Source organism: Notolepis coatsorum, assembly GCF_963971535.1.
Source record: "Notolepis coatsorum genome assembly, chromosome: 15".
NCBI classification, from domain to species: Eukaryota; Metazoa; Chordata; class Actinopteri; order Aulopiformes; family Paralepididae; genus Notolepis; species Notolepis coatsorum.
In genome coordinates this window covers 52,219,184-52,238,330 of record NC_140179.1, presented here as the reverse complement: position 1 = coordinate 52,238,330, position 19,147 = coordinate 52,219,184, and the positions used below count along the sequence as shown (strand labels likewise).

The 19,147-nt window shown below is 43.0% G+C and overlaps 1 protein-coding gene across 1 annotated transcript in view; it reads right to left on the bottom strand.

Moving 5' to 3' along the window:
• Positions 1-936: 936 nt before the first annotated feature.
• LOC311241439 (uncharacterized protein) overlaps positions 937-19,147 on the bottom strand; it is a 49,182-nt gene continuing 30,971 nt past the window's right edge. The window contains exon 3 of the mRNA XM_084330268.1: positions 937-5,662. Coding sequence (XP_084186394.1) covers positions 4,398-5,662 — 1,265 coding nt within the window. The 3' untranslated portion in view covers positions 937-4,397. The remainder of the gene's footprint in view (positions 5,663-19,147) is intronic.

Here is a 19,147-nt window from a genome sequence, read left to right as displayed (position 1 = left end):
CCGAAAAGGTTAGGGCTGAAGCTACAAGCTTGTAAATGCCCTAACCCAGTGCATCATCTTACAATGTAACGTTGATCTTCGTTATCAACAATCTTTAACAACAATCAGCAATCAAAAATCTGAAAAATGTATCAATTTGATTCAAAAACATGTAAAAAAAAAAATAATAATAATACTTGAAAACAAACTTCCTTGCTTTGGGTGCAATGTGGTGTAGGTCTCAGCTTTTATTGCGGGGCATGTACAGACTTAACGTATGGGCCAATTATTTTACATTTGTTTCCATAAGTAGCCAGAGCGGCAGGTATTATCCAGTATGACTACAGTCCGTCTCTGAGATACAGAGTACTGACAAGCGTCAAAAGTGTATATAAGCGTGGCCTACTATGACGGGACGTGATAGTAGGACGTTTGATCTTAATCCCAGTGTGAATCTTGCCATGTCCATAATTTGTCAAATATAAATTCCAGCACAAATGACCTACCATATTTCAGCAAACACAGTCATCTGATAAATATTAGTCCCGTGCTAATCGGCGTCTCCGAATTTGGGGTAGTAAATTGTTTTTGGTCGTAGTAAAATCGATCCAGGAAGGTTTTAATTTTCAGTGCAACCTTCAAATAAAATTGTTTACATTACATGGAACCAGGGCACGAAATTTACTTTTTGACTCACCGGCCAGTGGCGGGTAGATGGGCAAAATCTACCCGCCAAGCATATTTCTTACCAGCCAAAAGAAAACGCATTTTTGTGTCACATAGGCCTATATATAAAAAAATATCAGTACATTTCAAGTAGATAGGGTATTATGTTGAAGAATACACTTAAATAAGAGGCCAGAGTAAAATTTTAAGCAAATTATTTTAATATATTTATTGATGATTGATTAATCAATACATGTCAATTCAATCTTAAGCTTAAATTGTAACCTACTGTTAAACATCATCAGACTCCTCACTCTACCCTCTTTGCAGGATTTAACAGAACATAATAAAATGTGAAGGTTTGTGTGTGAATGTGAAGTCCTCTGTGTGATTATTATTTTCTCACAGTCAACATAAAAAAGAAAACCAAAGGGATAATGGCTTATAGCAGACTTAATGATTTTAGAATATTTCAGATAATGAAATGAAATGGTCATCAACTATACAGTTAGTATTTATAGTGTAACGTTTGGCTTTAAATCATATTGAACGTAGAGAGAGAGAGAGAGAGAGAGCGAGAGAGAGAGGGGGGGGGGGGAGAGAGAGAGCGAGAGAAAGGAGATGCATAGGAGCCTCGTATGGGTTCTGCGGCCCTGCAGCTGGATACTATTGGGAGAGAGAGAGCCCCCGTCTGAGCAATAGTATGCAGCCTTTTATGGGTTCTGCGGTCCTGCAGCTGGATGCATCTCCGTCTGAGTCGCGTAGTTGATGATGTCACACAGTACACACACACTAGACTAAGATGTAAACAGAACACACAGAGCCTGGTGGATGCATGAAGCGATATAAATAAACCAATAGCCAATAAATGTGAAGTTATCTTTGAACCCCTGTTGTCAAGCCTCGTTAGCCCTTTGATCGCCGGGGTTAAATTCATAATTTACCATCCCTCGCCAGCCCTATTTAACATGGAGAAGTTCCCCTTCTTTGCAGGGCTATAACTTTTTAAATTGTATTGCTAAATTGACATTACCATGGCCCATTCAAAGTCCTATATCTATTGTTCAGGGTGTAGCAACGTTATACTTTTTCATTCACATATTCATAGTAAAATACGGTCTAAAGTATAAGTATGTTTTTATCGTTTTCTGCAGCTTTCTCCAGAACGTGATTTATAGCCCTAAATGCATTATATTGATGATTGTATACAGTTTGATAGCAATCGGCACGAGATTTTTTTTTCTTCAAATGGACGTACTTCTAGAAGTTACTACGTATGATCTGATGATGACCGGATGGGGGGGGGGGGGGGTCGTTTATAATTCCGTGGGCAACGTTATATCATTCATCTAGTGTGGGTGATATGATCATTGGAGCAGTTAGTATAGAAGACATTACAAAATAACGCTGAAACTCACCGTAGCTTCCTCTCGCCGTTGGGAGACGAGCGTGGAACAGAATTTTTTCTATTATGGGATATAGAAATACCCGATCCATTTCCAGGTTGTATAATAGTATATACGTCCAAATCATGTTGTTTATCGAGTTATTGGCAACGGATCGATATCCATTGTGTCGAGCTCGAGTCCCGGGACCTATAGCGAGTGATCGGACCAAATTGAAATGAGCACCAGCTTCCACTTCCCTGGACGATCTGCCGATCGGCCACCAGATGGCGCTCTTGAACCGTTAGAGAGTTGACAGGGGCTCACCAGTACATATAATGTCTCCGGGGGAGAAATATGATTTCGATCACAGATTTTTGAAATATTGATATCAAAGACGCTGTCCAGCGTCATCGGCAGAATAAGCATGGCGGGGAATGACGTGTTTCAGCGTCAACGGCGATTAAAGGGTTAATATAACCCCTTTCCTCACTAATGGAACTGGTTTTGTGGACTCGCTGACGGTGCTTTGAGCGTTTCCAGGATTAGCAGCTAACGCTAATTAGCTTAGCTTAGTTAGCTCCCTACAGTGCAAGCAGCACCAGGCTCCATGAAGCGATATAAATAAACCAATAGCCAATAAATGTGAAGTTATCTTTGAACCCCTGTTGTCAAGCCTCGTTAATATAACCCCTTTCCTCACTAATGGAACTGGTTTTGTGGACTCGCTGACTGTGCTTCGAGCGTTTCCAGGATTAGCAGCTAACGCTAATTAGCTTAGCTTAGTTAGCTCCCTACAGTACAAGCAGGCGCCACGGGAAGTCAGGACAGAAGAGTAGTGGATGTGACATCGGTAAACAAGCCACAAATTAGGCCTGTCGTAAGACCAAAACATGCCGTTTTAATTATTTTACATGACTATTTTGTGACCCGCCACATGGCGGACAGACCTCTCAGTGGCAGTCGCCAAACCTAAAATCTGGCGGGTGGCGGGCTTTAAATTCGGGCCCTGCATGGAACCAATAAAAAAAATAAAAAATTTAATATATAAATGTCAGCCTGTTCTGACATTTGTTCACTCAGTACTTAGTTGGGGCTCCTTTTGCACAAAAATTATTTAATTACTGCATCAATGCGGCGAAATAAATGGACTTTTCCACGATACTCTAATTGATTGAGCTGCACCAGTACTATAACCGCTATATCAAGTTCTTTATACATCAGATGTGATTAGTCATTGAAAAACACTCCGTATGAGTCCATTTTTGCATCAGGCCGTGCATTTGGCATTGTTCTAAATTAGATTTGACAAGGTAATGTTGTTCAAAACTATGGGTGTCAAGTTCAATATCGGGACACGTCTGTAAAAGCGTATTGCGTGTGCATCTTGGAACCAGAGGTCTCTTTCTATTACCACGGCTCCCCATGTAATCCTGTGCCAATAGACCTGTTCGCTGTATTCAAACATACCGTGTTCCAGCCAATCGGCAATACCAACCGAGTCACGTGACTAAGTCGCCCCCTACCTGCGCGAGCTGCTGCGCTAAAAAAGTACGACAGGGCTCTATGGAGAAACCATGACACTCCCCTGACTAAAAGTAGTTTCAAACGAAAACGGCTGGATGTCATTTTGCCAAGTCAGCTGAGTGAGTGCACGTCTTTCACCTTTTAACATATATAGCTTTGGCATGGTTGATTGTTTAGATTGCTAGCTGACCAGGATTATGTTCCTTTTTGCCCCATTGATGCGCAGAACACCGAGTCTGACGTATACAGCGAACAGGTCTATAGGGCTGTACACTACCGTTTTCCCCTCAAAATAATCAGAATGGATCTGCCACTATTTTTTATTAAAGTATTTCCCCCCCTCCTTTTTCAGTTTTTTCTCCCCTCCCAATGTTAGTCGTTATGCCAATTCCCAATCCCCTTCCTGGTTGTTGCGCACTCTACCCGCTACCGTCGGTCTGGGAGGGCGGAGACTAACCCAGCCCACCACTTCTTTTCACCTGGCAGCGCGGACTCTCACTGGGAGAGTGTAACGTGTGGAAGGTCACACTACCTCCCTCCAGATCCTTCCCTCGCTGTGCAGGCGCCCCGACCGAACTGTAGGAGTCGCTGTTCACAACGACCCGGACCCACCCACGGCTTCCCTCCCGCTGACTCTGCCAATCGAGCCAGTATCGGCGACTCAGTGCATATGTGTGTGTGTGTGTGTGTTCCTGTGGGTCGCCCATCTCGCGTGCGTGTTAAAAAACTGCATGACAAATAAAGACTTCTAGTCTAAGAATTATATGACGGCTGGCCAAGCCGGAGGCAATGCTGACAGCCGGATTCGATACCAGTGTCTCTTGCGTTGGTGACGAGCACTTAGTCCGCTGCGCCATCCAGCCGCCTAGGATCTGCCACTATTAATGGATCTACCGGTATTAATGGATATACCGGTACTAACGGATCTACCGGTATTATGTCCCCTGTGTGTTTCTTCATGTGATTCCTCAGGTGGTCTTCTCGTGGGTAACTCTTGTCACAGACCGTGCAGCAGTAGGCTCGCTTCCGCGTGTGAGCGATCATGTGGCGCATGAAGGCGCCGCGTTGGCTGAAGACGCAGCCGCACTCGTTGCAGAGGTGGGGTTTCTCCCCCGTGTGCGTCCTGAGGTGGACCTTCAGTGCTTCGCTCTTGTAAAAGGTCTTCTCGCAGAGGGAGCAGGCGTGCGTCCTCTCCCCCGTGTGGATCATCGTGTGGATCTTCAGAGACCAATTCTGGGAGAACCTCTTGCCGCACACGCCGCAGCCGTAGGGTCTCTCCCGCGTGTGAACCCTTGCGTGGCCCACCAGACTGCTGCTGCGAACGAACGCCATCCCGCAGACGGTGCAGACGTACGGTCTCTCTCCCGAGTGCACTCTCATGTGCGCTTTGAGGCTTCTGTTCGCGTTGAACATCCGGCCGCAGTCGCTGCAACAAAGGAGTTTCCCCGTGTGGATTCTCAGGTGATCGGTCAGGCTTTCTCTGCGGGAGAATCCTTTGCTGCAGTGAGTGCAAACGTAGGGTTTCTCCTTCGTGTGGATCCTCGCGTGGGTCACCAAAACGTTCGTTCTCACGTACGTCTTCAAGTGAAGTCTCAGGCTCTCTTCCGATTCAAAACGTCTCCCACACACACCGCAGACGTCTGTGCCCGTGTCGTGCTTCTGGACGTGTTTCCACAGTGGACCCTCATAGCAGAAAGACTGTCCGCACACTTTGCAGCAAAATGGGGGGACTCTTTTTATTTTAGCGCGTGGATTGTGGCTCTTGGACTCTGCTGGATTCGTTATCTTCTCACTTGATGTCGCCGTTTTCTTTTTGAGTATCTCCGCTTTCTTTTTTCTTTTCTGCCTCGTCAGAGTCAACCGATGTCCTTGTTCCCTCCACTCGTCATCGCTGCCACCGCCTTCTCTCTCCTCACCGTTGTTCTCTTCACCGTCGGCGATGGCACAGTCTGAAGAGAGGGGCTGGAGGTCACGGCTGCAGAGTTCTTCTCCGGTCTGAAGGGAGTCTGGACCCTCCTCCTCGTGGCTCGGACCGGGGCTCCAACACAGCCCGGGGACAACACTGTTGTCCTCATCGCAAACAGAGACATTGTCCCATAGAGAGTCTGGATACAGGGAGGAAAAGAGGAACAATAAATCATCTTGAAACTTGGAAGTTTTTTTGTATTACATTTTCTATTATTATTACATTTATATTATTATTATACGATTTTTCAATTTAAACATTTCACCGAAAATGTACAGAAGATTAAACATATAAACCCACAACACTCGTGCCCCCCATCCCACCCTCCCCCACTGCCCAGCTCAACTACCCTCCCCACCCAATCCCAGGACACCCACTGAGGAGGATGAAGACATTAGTCTCCTCCCTATGAGCTATTTCACTCAAACTCCCCCCAGTTGTATTCTCCCCCCCCCCCTCTCTCTTGTGTATATAAAGGGGATTCCCTCATGAAAATCTGTCTCTTTATATTTATTAGTAAAGAGATTTGCACTACAATTCATACCTCATTGAACCTTACCTTAAGTTTGTACCTCATCCCATTTCTGCATTGTACCTCACTGTTACTCTTTTTACTCTGTATTGTATATATGTATATTGACTGAACACTTTACATACTTTTGACTTTTGACTGTATTTTATACTTTTTATCTCTTTTTATCTAGCACACTCCCAGGGGCTCATACAGAAAAAAGGATTTCATGGGCGGCTGGGTGGCGCAGCGGACATTGCGCTCATCACCAACGCAAGATACACCGGGTTCGACTCCGGCTGTCGGCGTTGCCTCCGGCTTGGGCCAGTCGTCATACTAACTCAATTGGCAGAGTTAGCGGGTGGAAGTCGATGGGTGGTAATCTGGACGTTGTGGACAGCGACTCCTACAGGTCGGTTGGGGACGCCTGCACAGCAGAGACAGGAAATGGCGGGGGTAGTGTGAGCCTCCCACACGTTACACCTCGCCAATGAGAGTCCGCGCTGGCAGGTGAAAAGATGTGACAGGCTGCCTCCTCGTATCGGAGGGGACACGTGATGCAAGGCTTCTATCCTCCCTACAACCGGCCAGTGGGGGGCATATGCAAGCAATGTTCAAGACAGGGGAGAATTGGCACAATTAACCATTTAATCGCCGTTGACGCTTTTCAGCGCCATTCCCCGCCATGCTTATTCTGCCGATGACGCTGTACAGCGTCATTGATATCAATATTTCAAAAATCTGTGATCGAAATATTTCTCCCCCGGAGACATTATATGTACTGGTGAGCCCCTGTCAACTCTCTAACGTAGGGCTGGGCGATATGGCCAAAAACGTTATCGCGATAAAATTATAAAATTATTTTCATATAACTCGATATCGATAATTATCGTCGATATAATGTCTGTCAAGTTTAATTAACTTCTTATGCCCGGCGCCGATGGACGGGCTATTAATAGCATAGATATATATAATAGACTTGTTTTGCTGCTGCGAATGTTGATGTCGTCATCAGTCCGCGCACGTTAGCAGTTAGCCGACAAGCGGAGTATCTCATGACAGACAATGTACTAAATATTACCCTAAAATACTCTCTTCCGCCCCAATATATTGAAACGACGTCCACTGTATACCCCACACTACTATAAACGTGGCCTCAGAATTCACAACACACACATACTCGGCACGTAAATATATAAAATAGTGCCGCGCAAGCTAGTTATCCTAGCCAGCCTGTTGTGTCTAAGCGGTGTATTCCATGACAATGTAATAAATATTACCCTAAAATACTCTCTTCCGCCCCAATATATTGAAACGACGTCCACTGTATACCCCACACTACTATAAACGTGGCCTCAGAATTCACGCCACACACATACTCGGCACGTAAATATATAAAATAGTGCCGTGCAAGCTAGTTATCTTAGCCAGCCTTGTTTACTACTAGAGTCCTACCTCTCTACCCAGAGGTGCACTGCGGGTCTCCTTCACTGTCGGCTATCTCCTTCACTGATTGGTTGTTAGTGCGTGTGCTGATATCCAAGCTTGGAAAATCGATATATCGAAACTTTGCGACCACGTTTCATGTTTATTTTGAGGAAATAATTTATCGCGATAGTTATCGTTATCGTTTTATCGCCCAGCCCTACTCTAACGGTTCAAGAGCGCCATCTGGTGGCCGATCGGCAGATCGCCCAGGGCATAAACAGGGAAGTGGACGCTGGTGCTCATTTCAATTTGGTCCGATCACTCGCTATAGGTCCCGGGACTCGAGCTCGACACAATGGATATCGATCCGTTGCCAATAACTCGATAAACAACATGATTTGGACGTATATACTATTATACAACCTGGAAATGGATCGGGTATTTCTATATCCCATAATAAAAAAAAATCTTTTCCACGCTCATCTCCCAACGGCGCGAGGAAGCTACGGTGAGTTTCAGCGTTATTTTGTAATGTCTTCTATACTAACTGCTCCAATGATCATATCACCCACACTAGATGAATGATATAACGTTGCCCACGGAATTATAAACGACCCCCCGCCCATCCGGTCAACATCAGATCATACGTAGTAACTTCTAGAAGTACGTCCATTTGAAATTTTTTATCTTGCGCCGATTGCTATCAAACTGTATACAATCATCAATATAATGCATTTGGGGCTATAAATCACATTCTGGAGAAAGCTGCAGAAAATGATAAAAACATACTTATACTTTAGACCGTATTTTAGTATGAATATGTGAATGAAAAAGTATAACGTTGCTACACCCTGAACAATAGATATAGGACTTTGAATGGGCCATGATAATGTCAATTTAGCAATACAATTTAAAAAGTTATAGCCCTGCAAAGAAGGGGAACTTCTCCATGTTAAATACGGCTGGCGAGGGATGGTAAATTATGAATTTAACCTCGGCGATCAAAGGGTTAATAAACAAACTTGAAACATTAACTCTTCTTCCAGATTCCAACAGCTAGTTATTTGGTAAGAGCCATTCATCAAGCCATATATCTCTTGAGTTAATTATATTTGATACTTTCATTCTGAGTTAATAAATTGTATTAACTGGATCCACCGACTGAGTAAATTATTACGGCTTTGATCGGCCACATTCATCCATGATTGCCGTCCACACACTTTCCGTGCCTATGCGTTGATCGGCCACATTCATTCACACCACCTCCCCAAAACATGAAGAGAAAACAATATTGAGCAGGAAAGAATTACAAATAAATAATACTGTAGTACAAACGAAGCAAAAATAAACAAGTAAAATAAATTATATATATATATAAGCGGAGGGGGGGTAGCTGTAGCTGTAGCCAGGCACACACTCCTCTGCAAGTATCTGTGTGTGGCCTGTAGGACTTCCTTAATAGTTGGGGAGACATGCTTCCACTTCAGCAATATTAAACATCTAGCTAGGAGTAGGGCTGGGCGATATGGCCTAAATATGATATCACGATATTTTCTGACCTTTCGGCGATACACGATACGCATCACGATGTTTTTCTTTTTTTCCCCAAAATTCATTATGAGGCTTACCAAGACAGTATTTGAGTTTGCAAGCTAACATTAAAGACAAAATAAAATACCCATGCATTTAGCATTTTTGTATTATATATTAGATTTAGATTATTGGATTATTAGATTATATATTGCATATATTTAGCAATGAGATATTATATGATTTAGATATGAAATATGATGAATTGAAAATGGGGGACCCTGATGTAAACGAGACGAAAGTCTTTCTCTGGTCTGCATCCTCCAGTCCGCTGTTGACTGTTGTTGTATTGAGCTGTACTGTATTGTACCCATGCTGCAATCTTTTAATAACGTTCTCATTCATTCAGTCGGCAAACAGAATCATTTTGATTGACAGTCGCGTCTGCCAATTACGTCACATCGCTTGCACCCGCCCTGCTGTTCTTAGCACCAATCGGAAAGCGCGTATTTATTTTTTACTTCCGCCATGGAGAGCTCAATGACAATAACAATGGCAGCTCGCCGCGTCCGACGTTTAGCTTTTAGCTCCGCAGAAGGACTAAACGACTGGAGGCATAATGATTTTACTGAAACGGATGTTATAATAAAAGCCTTTCCATACATCTGTCTGATTGAAAACTTTATTAACAGACCGCAGAATGGGCACAACTGAGTCAGCGCGGGCTGAGATATGAACGAGCTTGCTATATCTAGGTCGACCTCGGTCGGCACTATGTAAATACGCTGATGTTATTGAAAGTGTAACTATATAGAGACCTCTGAACAGGTCATGCATTATTATTATAACGTTAATGCCACAACGAATGCCTTTGTTATCATAAGTAGTCACCTTTGATGCAGTAGTGTGTGTGTGGGGCGGCGCTGTTCAAAAGTGTCAACGTGTGGACCAGATTGACGCGACACAAGCCTCTTGGGCAAAACATCACGATATCCACGATACGTTTAAAAAGTGTATCGTTAATGAACTGTACCCGATATTTATATAATATCGTCATATCGCCCAGCCCTAGCTAGGAGTGAAGAGACACTACAGTTCAATATGAAACGTCTAGCTAGGAGAGAGGAGAAGACACTACAGTTCAATATGAAACGCATAGCTAAGAGGCGGCTGGGTGGCGCAGCGGACATTGCGTTTGTCACCAACGCAAGAGACAACGGGTTCAAATCCGGCTGTCGGCGTTGCCTCCAGCTTGGGCCGGCAGTCATACTGGCTCAATTGGCAGAGTCAGCGGGTGGAAGTCGATGGGTGGTAATCTGGACGTTGTGGACAGCGACTCCTACAGGTCGGTTGGGGGACGCCTACACAGCAGAGACAGGAAATAGCAGGAGTAGTGTGAGCCTCCCACACGTGACACCTCGCCAATGAGAGTCCGCGCTGGCAGGTGAAAAGATGTGACAGGCTGCCTCCTCGTGTACCGGAGGGGACGCGTCTATTCTTTTCCCACTACATTTCCAGTTCCGCGTTGGCGTTCTGATTGGCCACAGACAGGGGAGGAAACTAACTTTTTGGCTTACCAGCCAACTGGCGAGTATCTGATTTTTTTTACCAGCCAAACAGATTTTTTACCAGACAAAAAAAATCGCTAATTGTGATAATTACTTCTTTGTACGTCTTCGTCTAAATTGATTTTCAATCATAGTAAATTAATCACACTGTCTCTACTCTTCAAAATATTACATCATTAAATCACATATTAACATGAAAGAGGGAACTATTCTGGACTGGGTTGGGCTGAACTGGGCAGTGAAAGATGCTGGGTTGGGCTGGTCTAGGTTATACTGAATGATGAATTGAAAATGAATTGAAAATGGGGGACCCTGATGTAAACAAGACGAAAGTCTTTCTCTGGTCTGCATCCCCTTAACAATTGCATGTATTGAGCCGTACTGTATTGTACCCATTCTGCAATCTGTTAAATAAAGTTTTCATTCATTCATTTCCCTTATTTACTAGTTTTGTTGTTTATATTATTACTTGAATTGATGTTTCTGCTATTTGTTGGGGTGCTAACGCTATGTTCACCGTCTCAAAGCAAATTGTACATTTGATTTACTCTAAGCTATGCTTATCGATATTATTTCTATTTGTATTACTCTTGTGCGTGACACGGATTTATCGTCATGTTTATGATTGCCGCTGAGATGTTTCTGTTTACGTATTTCATAAATGGGGCCCGGGGGTCTTATAACTTCATTAGCCATGTTCTTACACTTTTGTTAAACCTTATGCCCAGCACCTGGCTGCGTCGGCGACCAGATGCGTCATCACCTGCCCGTCTACATGTTGAACTCTGAACCCGCTGTGATGGCGGACGAACTCATGCACAGCCCCCCCTCCCCCGCCCCCACCCGGTGCGGCAGACTAATTGCACTACCCCCAAGCTGCAGGCACAGGTTTGATTGATTGATTGGAAGTTTTACTGACAGATTGCAGAATGGGTACAATGCAGTGTGGCTCAATACACACAGTTGTTGAGGGGATGCAGACCAGAGAAAGAATTTGGTCTTGTTTACATCAGGGTCCCCCATTTTCAATTCATAACATTTATGACATGCAGATATACAGTACTGTTGCATCCAGACATTTATGACATACAGGATATACACATATACAGTACTGTTTATTTACAGACAGGGTTTCCAAAAGAGAATACATACATTTGAGGGGGCGGAAACTGTACATTGGCAGGTACCCTCTGCTCTGAGTTTTAAGAGTGAACTTTAAGAAATAACAGACTAATAGTCAATGTTGCGCCCTCCCCAGTTTGGAGGATGTGCTGCCCACTTGTTATCATTCTGCTATCATTCAGTTGTGTGTGTAATTATATATGCATATATGTTTATGTATCTCTATCTTGCCATTACTATTGATCCTGCTCTAGGACTCTTTGCTTAATAATAATAAATCATTTTTTTCCCTTCTCTATTTTTACGAGGCATTTTTTGTTGTTGTTATTGTTGTTGTGGGAGTGTGGCGTGTAGCCACTGAGAAAGAAGTCTGCTTTTTACCTAGCCGTTTGCGTTTTAGTTTGCAAACGACTTCCTAGGGAAATGATACACTGCAGTCTTCACTGCTAGGTCAGGGAGACTTAGGTGTGGGGGGTGGGCGGTGGTTAGGTCAGGGGGAGATGGTTAGTGAACTAGGGTTAGGGGGGGGGGTCGGGAATGTGTGTGATTGTGTATATATGTGGCTGGGGTCGGATCTGCAAAACCTTATTGTTGTCTTAGATATTTTCTGTCACTACATTTTGATAATGGGTCTTAGTCTTAGTACAGGTCATAGCCCTTCAGGTACAGGTGCTTCCGTTAGGTTTCTGACTTGGAATATTAAAGGTATGGGTAATCCAATCAAGAGATCTAAAGTTCTTACTAGGGATGCTCGATATTGGCTTTTTTACCGATACCGATATACCGATATTGTCCAACTCTTAATTTCCGATACCGTTATCAACCGATATCAACCGATATATGCAGGGTTTCCCCCCCCAAAAAACGGAATAATTTCAGGTAATTAACATTACATGTCTCTTGTTGTGGAATTAACACAACATTATGCATACTTTTGACAAATAAAATCTGAATTTGTTCTTACTTGCTTGCCTGGGTAAATAAAGGTTATAGAAATGTTTATTAAAAAAAAACATTTTGAAAACCGATAAGATATTTTCCGATATCACATTTTAATGCCGATATCGGCAGATAATATCGGACATCCCTAGTTCTTACACATCTTAAAGGAAAACTCCAACATTTTGGGGAATTCGCTTATTTAACATCTTCCCTGGAGTTAGACAAGAAGATGCATACCTTTTTTGTCACTGTGCGTGCATTTAGCTTAGGGAACAGTCGCTCCGTTAGCGTAGCTTAGCTTCATCACTGGAAGTGGGGGGGTTTTACAGCCTGACGTTCCCTACACTGCCCTACACTACAGTCACCAAATACACTCCAAATACAACTCCAAAACGTTCCTGTAAACATGTTGTGACCTGTGTATTTACCACGTGGAGAAATAAAAAATAATTGAATTCGACAATTACGTTTTCTAAGCAGATATACTCTGAACTATTTTTTACCGAACGACTGCTCTCTGAGCGCAGTCATTGATTTCTAAGTGGAAGCCGTGTTACAACTAACCTAAAGTTAGTTTAGGTTCGTGTTAACGTTAGATAATGTACAAAATAAACGTTTTCCGCTGCTATAGACGTCGCTCTTTTATTTTGAAACCCCCCAGAAAGGAAGTCATTATATTTGCTTTAGTGACCGGCCGGTTCTGTGTTAGCTCCGGTTAGCTCCGAGTGTGCAGTAGTTAGTAGTATATTATCAATACCAGCCATTGGATTACTGTTTTCTAAATCGTCAAGGTAAGAGGATTTTAAGTCATGGTATCCATAAACTTCAATCGGTTCGGATCCTTTGAATGAATGAGAATGTCAACAAACACGGCTTCCACGTAGAAATCAATGACTGCGCTCAGAGAGGAGTCGTTTGGCAAAAAAAAAATCCGAGTATATCTGCTTAGAAAACGTAATTGTCGAATTCAATTATTTTTTATTTCTCCACGTGGTAAATACACAGGTCGCAACATGTTTACAGGAACGTTTTGGAGTTGTATTTGGAGTGTATTAGGGCACTGTAGGGAACGTCAGGCTGTAAAACCCCCCCACTTCCAGTGATGAAGCTAAGCTACGCTAACGGAGCGACTGTTCCCTAAGCTAAATGCACGCACAGAGACAAATAAGGTATGTATCTTCTTGTCTAACTCCAGGGAAGATGTTAAATAAGCTAATTTCCCAAAATGTTGGAGTTTTCCTTTAAGACCAAGTTGGTCCAGTTCCAGGTTGTATAATACTATATACGTCCAAATCATGTTGTTTATTGAGTTAGGGCAACCGATCGATTATCCAGTGTGTCGAGATGGAGCCCCGGGAGCGATAGCGAGTGGCCGGACGAAATATGGGTGAGCACCACTTCCTGCCGCTCACTTCCGGTTTTGGCGATTCGCCGATCGGCCACCAGATAGCGGTCTTGAACCGTTGGAGAGTTGAGAGGAGATCTACAGGAGATCTCAAGTCTCCGTGGGTGAAATATGATTGCCATGACAGATTTTTGAAATATTGATCTCAAAGACGATGTACGACGTCATTGGCAGATTACGCATGGCGAGGAATGACGTCTAAAGTCGTCCTTGGCGATTAAAGGGTTAAGCTGAAAGTGTGATTTGAGTTTATTTAAAAAAATAGATTTACTAAAAGTGTAGAGATAACTAGGTAGGTTGTTCCAGAGTGTTATGCACCTATAATAAAAGACCGCTTTAAAGTATTGGTTCTAGGACGAGGGAGTACACTACAAACTTAATTAAATAACGTTACATTCGGTCCAATATTTGTGAAGGATTCGGCCGAATATATGCCATAGCTGCATTTATGTGTAAATGTAAACGCATTCATATGTACATTAAGTCATTCATGGAAAAGCAAGCGGCGCGCGCACACACACACAGTGGTTGTCGCGTAAATAACGTTCTGATTAACAAACGCATTCGTCATGTTACCTAGATTTATCAATAGCAATAGTAATATATATGTTTCTTTAGACTAGAATCAGTCAAATGAACGTACTGTCTCGGAAAGGTTGCCGCAGGACAGGTCAGTGTTGTTGAGTCAAGTTTACTATCGTGTAGAGCTAGAGTAATGGCCGCCTTTCAGAAAACAAAAAAAGCAAATGGCTGCTTCCCATTGGTGCTGAGCACAGCAGAGGCGCTATTGGGTGAAAGCGCTGTAAGCTTGAGTAGGGTATATCTGCTATTGGTGAGCTTCGGAACAGCCTCGGTTGCATTTGGCTGCTTTCTAAAAAGCCGGTTCCGCGGCACAATATTGACCATGACCCCCCCCCCCCCCCAAAAGTGTTTATTGCTTTTCTGCATGATTCACGTGAGTCACTATTTTAGGTCAGAAAAAACGGAATTCCGTTTTAAACCGGAGAAATCACATCCCTGCATTATTGAAGTATTTTGGCACCAAACCTCCTGCCTATAATGTGCAAGAGGATACACCAGCCCAGGTGGATATATTGACCAAGCTCAGGAGGACACACTAGCCAAGGTACATGATCCCTTTCAAAGTGCTGATATTCACAACTGCTTGTCCAGGATTCTTAAAGTCTTACATTTAATAATCTGAATTTTGGGCCTTAAAAAGTCAGATGGGTCTTAAAATGTTATTGGATTAGGAAATTACTTCTATGTTGCGATAACTTCTCTGTATCGTGTTTAAATGTGTTTTGGGGGGAAATGTCCGCGCTGCAAAGTAAGCAGTATGGTAATAGCCTATCAGGCCAATACATATGGAATTACTTCCTAGTCATTTTCCTTAATAGTTCTTTGCTGGTATGGCAATGAAATACATATTAGATTCTACTGAAAGTGGTCTTAAAAAGGTCTTAAAAAGTCTTAAATGTAACCTGTTGAAACTTGCAGGAACCCTGTCCGTCAACATCCACCTTCAGTGAGACCATAACACCTGCACATCATGAAGATGACGTGGTGTCACCCACCTATACAAGCAGCAGTATCACCACGACCATGAAAGGTTTGACCTCACAAGACCCTGCACTATGGCCAAGTGTCGTAGGCCATACCAAACAATGTGGTATCAAGGGGACCAATACAGGTCAAATATAGTTTCCCCCCAAAATACAGCGAACATGGCTTCTGTATTCGGTTAGCACAGACTCGGTCTTCTGTTTGATATTATAAAAACAATAATGAATATGATGAATAAATGCCTCGTAGAAAAGAAAGCTTGAATTTGGACTTCTTTATATAAAAATCATTTGAATCTCTCCCGTCCTCCCCAATTCTTTTTACTCCCCAGCCACCGCTGACACATACAGTGGGGGATGTTTTAAAAATATGATTTTTGCTTCACCAGAGGCGGAGCTAAGTTAACAATATACTCGTTATCACCATACATAAAGATTTTCCGGGAGTAGATACTTATATCTTAGATATCTTAGTCATAACCATAGTTGCAAGACATTATAATGAAAGGTCTCGTTATCTTGCATCGTTTCTACATAAGCAAGCACACGTTAAATGTCTTAGCGACCCGTGTTACCAACGTAAAACAGACTGCACAGCGCGCACATTCGAGACACACAGATATGAAACGAGTCATACGGAACGTATAACGGAGGCTGAAATTAGACCAATGTGACTCAAACTCACGACAGTAGTACACAACTACACATACATTTAATCTGCATCGATTAACTGATAATCAAAACCCAGCTTCTGTAGTGAATCACTGAAGCCAATACGCACACACAGTCGAACTGGAAAGGTTTACCAAACATACACTCCCGGCATTCATAACTCGGACAATTATATTATTATTAACGTCCCGCATTCGAAGAAAAGATATCCGGACCCTCATACGTTCATCTTCCATACGCTTAACCATAACATAACTGACTTACCCAAACAATGTGTTCCCGGGTCCACATTCACACACAAATCCGTACTCTCAAAACTTTAGAAAAACGTTTCGATACCAGAATCCACAATCATCCGATGTCTGGAAGTTGACCCATGGTCCATTCGACCTTAATAAACGGACGGCCACCGGTCCATAATCGCATTCTATAGAAGAATAAGTCTTTGTCGTGCAGATTAACACACATGCAAGATGGAAGACCCAGAGGAACATGCGCATTTGCGTCTCCTGCTCAGCTCTGCTCTGCTGAGCTCTGACAGAGAGGGAAAGACAGACTGCCCTGCCCTTTGCTGGCGCGTGCTGTGCACTACAAGCAATGCCGTTCCTGTTAAAACTCCATGTCAGTGTAATAGAAAGAAAAGCATCTGTGATTTGGCGCACTGTGTGACGTCACACACAGTATTGAAAAGCATACCGACGGGTTTTCGAAATATCGTGGTATACCGTAATACCGTCATACCGCCCAAGCCTACTAGCTAATAGTGAGGAGAAACCACTACAGTTCAGTATGAAACTGTCAAGTCAAACTAGATCTCCAAACCTCCTGAAACCACACATGACCCAGTCATGGCATCCCCCCCCCCCCCCCCCCTCTCTCACACACACACACACACACACAAACACTAAGGCCATGTCCTCACGTATCTGGATCTTTTGCCAAACGGATATTCTCTGGCTCCGTTTAAAATAAAATCCCCGTCCACACCACACTGTAAAAAAGAAAAGAAAAACTCCATCCAGACACAAACGCATATGAATTGCTCCAACAAGCATGCGGGCCAGCAGGTGGCGATAAGCGATATCCCAAATACCATGGTGGTACGAGCGGTGAGGACGACAGTAACAATGCAATTGTTGTAATTATTATACAGTACCTGATGTAGTCTTCTTGAAGCGATTAAGCTTTTTTTGCTCCGATTTGACATCAGTTTAAAACCCATTGTGCGCTGTAGAATTGTCAAATAGTAAGTGCTTTTGACCCTTTTCATTTGTAACTTCATCAGTCATATTTCAATATCTTATTTGTCAATATCTTATGTCACCTCTTCCATTGCCCCCGCCACCTCACCCGATACAGATAGAGTATAGATCATCCGATTTCGAGTCTCTGGCTAAGCTAATAAAGATCTTAACCAATAAGGTTGATAAGCTTGACGTTAAGGTTGATAAGGTTGACGCCAAGGCTGACGCTTTCAAAGAATCTATCGAAGCCAAATTCGAAGATTTAAAAGCAGCGGCTGCAGTACAGACCGAACGCACTATTGTAGTTGAAGCCACCTTGGTCGAACATACACTGAAATTTGCTGAGGGCGATAAGGCTCTACATGATGACGGTATGGCGGAACTAACGGAGAAGATAGAAGAGGTTGACGAGAAGCTTTCGCATAAGATATATGACAACAACGAGAAGATAACAGCTAAGTTATTCGAAATCGAACGTCACTCCCGTAGATTTAATATCCGTATAGTGGGATTGGATGAATCAGTTGACTGCACAGACGACTCGTTCGCGACAGTGTTAGCTGAAATTCTAGTTCCAGATATCCTCTCTACAACGCCGACAGTGGATCAACGCTACAGAATTGGCACCCGAGACAACAGCAATAAAGCGAGGGTGATTATTGCTAGCCTGCATAAAACTGGAATAAGAGATACGATTATCCGGGAGGCACGAAAGAAGAGGGGAAATCTGCTACACAACGGGAAACAAGTGTTTTTCTACGAGGATATGTGCCGGGAGGCTATAACCCTACGAGCCCGTTACAAGGTTGTGATGTCTCAACTCTTTGAGAAAAAATTCCGTCCTACCCTACGCTACCCAGCGAATCTTTCCATCATGGATGAAAGTGGAAAAAGGGTCTGGCTCCATTCGCCTGAAGAGGCCGAAGCGTACATGAGGAAACCACAACATAGAGGATAAGTTTATTCATCTTTTGTTTTTATCTTCGTTGGATAACTTTGTTATAGCTCGGACACCAAAAACGGCATCAAACAAGCTTTGATAACATTGATGTAGAAATAGTTTAATACGAGACGCTAGACACTATATTTATATAAAGGTTCGCTGCTTGGGCCCGTTAGATTTATGGTTTTGTGCAGGTCATGATTTGTTGTTGACATTTTGGAATATTCTGGATTTTTTTCATATTGGAATATACTAGAATGATATCATTTTATGGCATGAAGAATGCCCTGGAACATAAACAACAGTTTTTGCAAGTCATGATCAGTTGCTAACATTCTGGAATACTCTGGACTTTTTCAATGAATGCCCTGGAACATTAACATCAGTATGTGACCTGCACATGAACCAGATCTGGAAGAACAACAACCTTCATAGCGGATTACTGCCCACCCATGTTCGGGGGACGAACTGCATACACGTATTTAAAAACCTCCTTTTCATCTAGATGTGTAAGCTTGGCAAAGTTATTTTAAGATTTAAGCAGATGTTCTCTAATTTTTGGGATTTCTATAATCTAGTTCTAAACATCTTTCTTTTTTTCTGTCTTTGATATGTTTTAACCTATACATGTTAGAAGGTTTAAATGAATATACTAATTGAGGCATATTTTTCATTTTTATTTTATTATATTAAC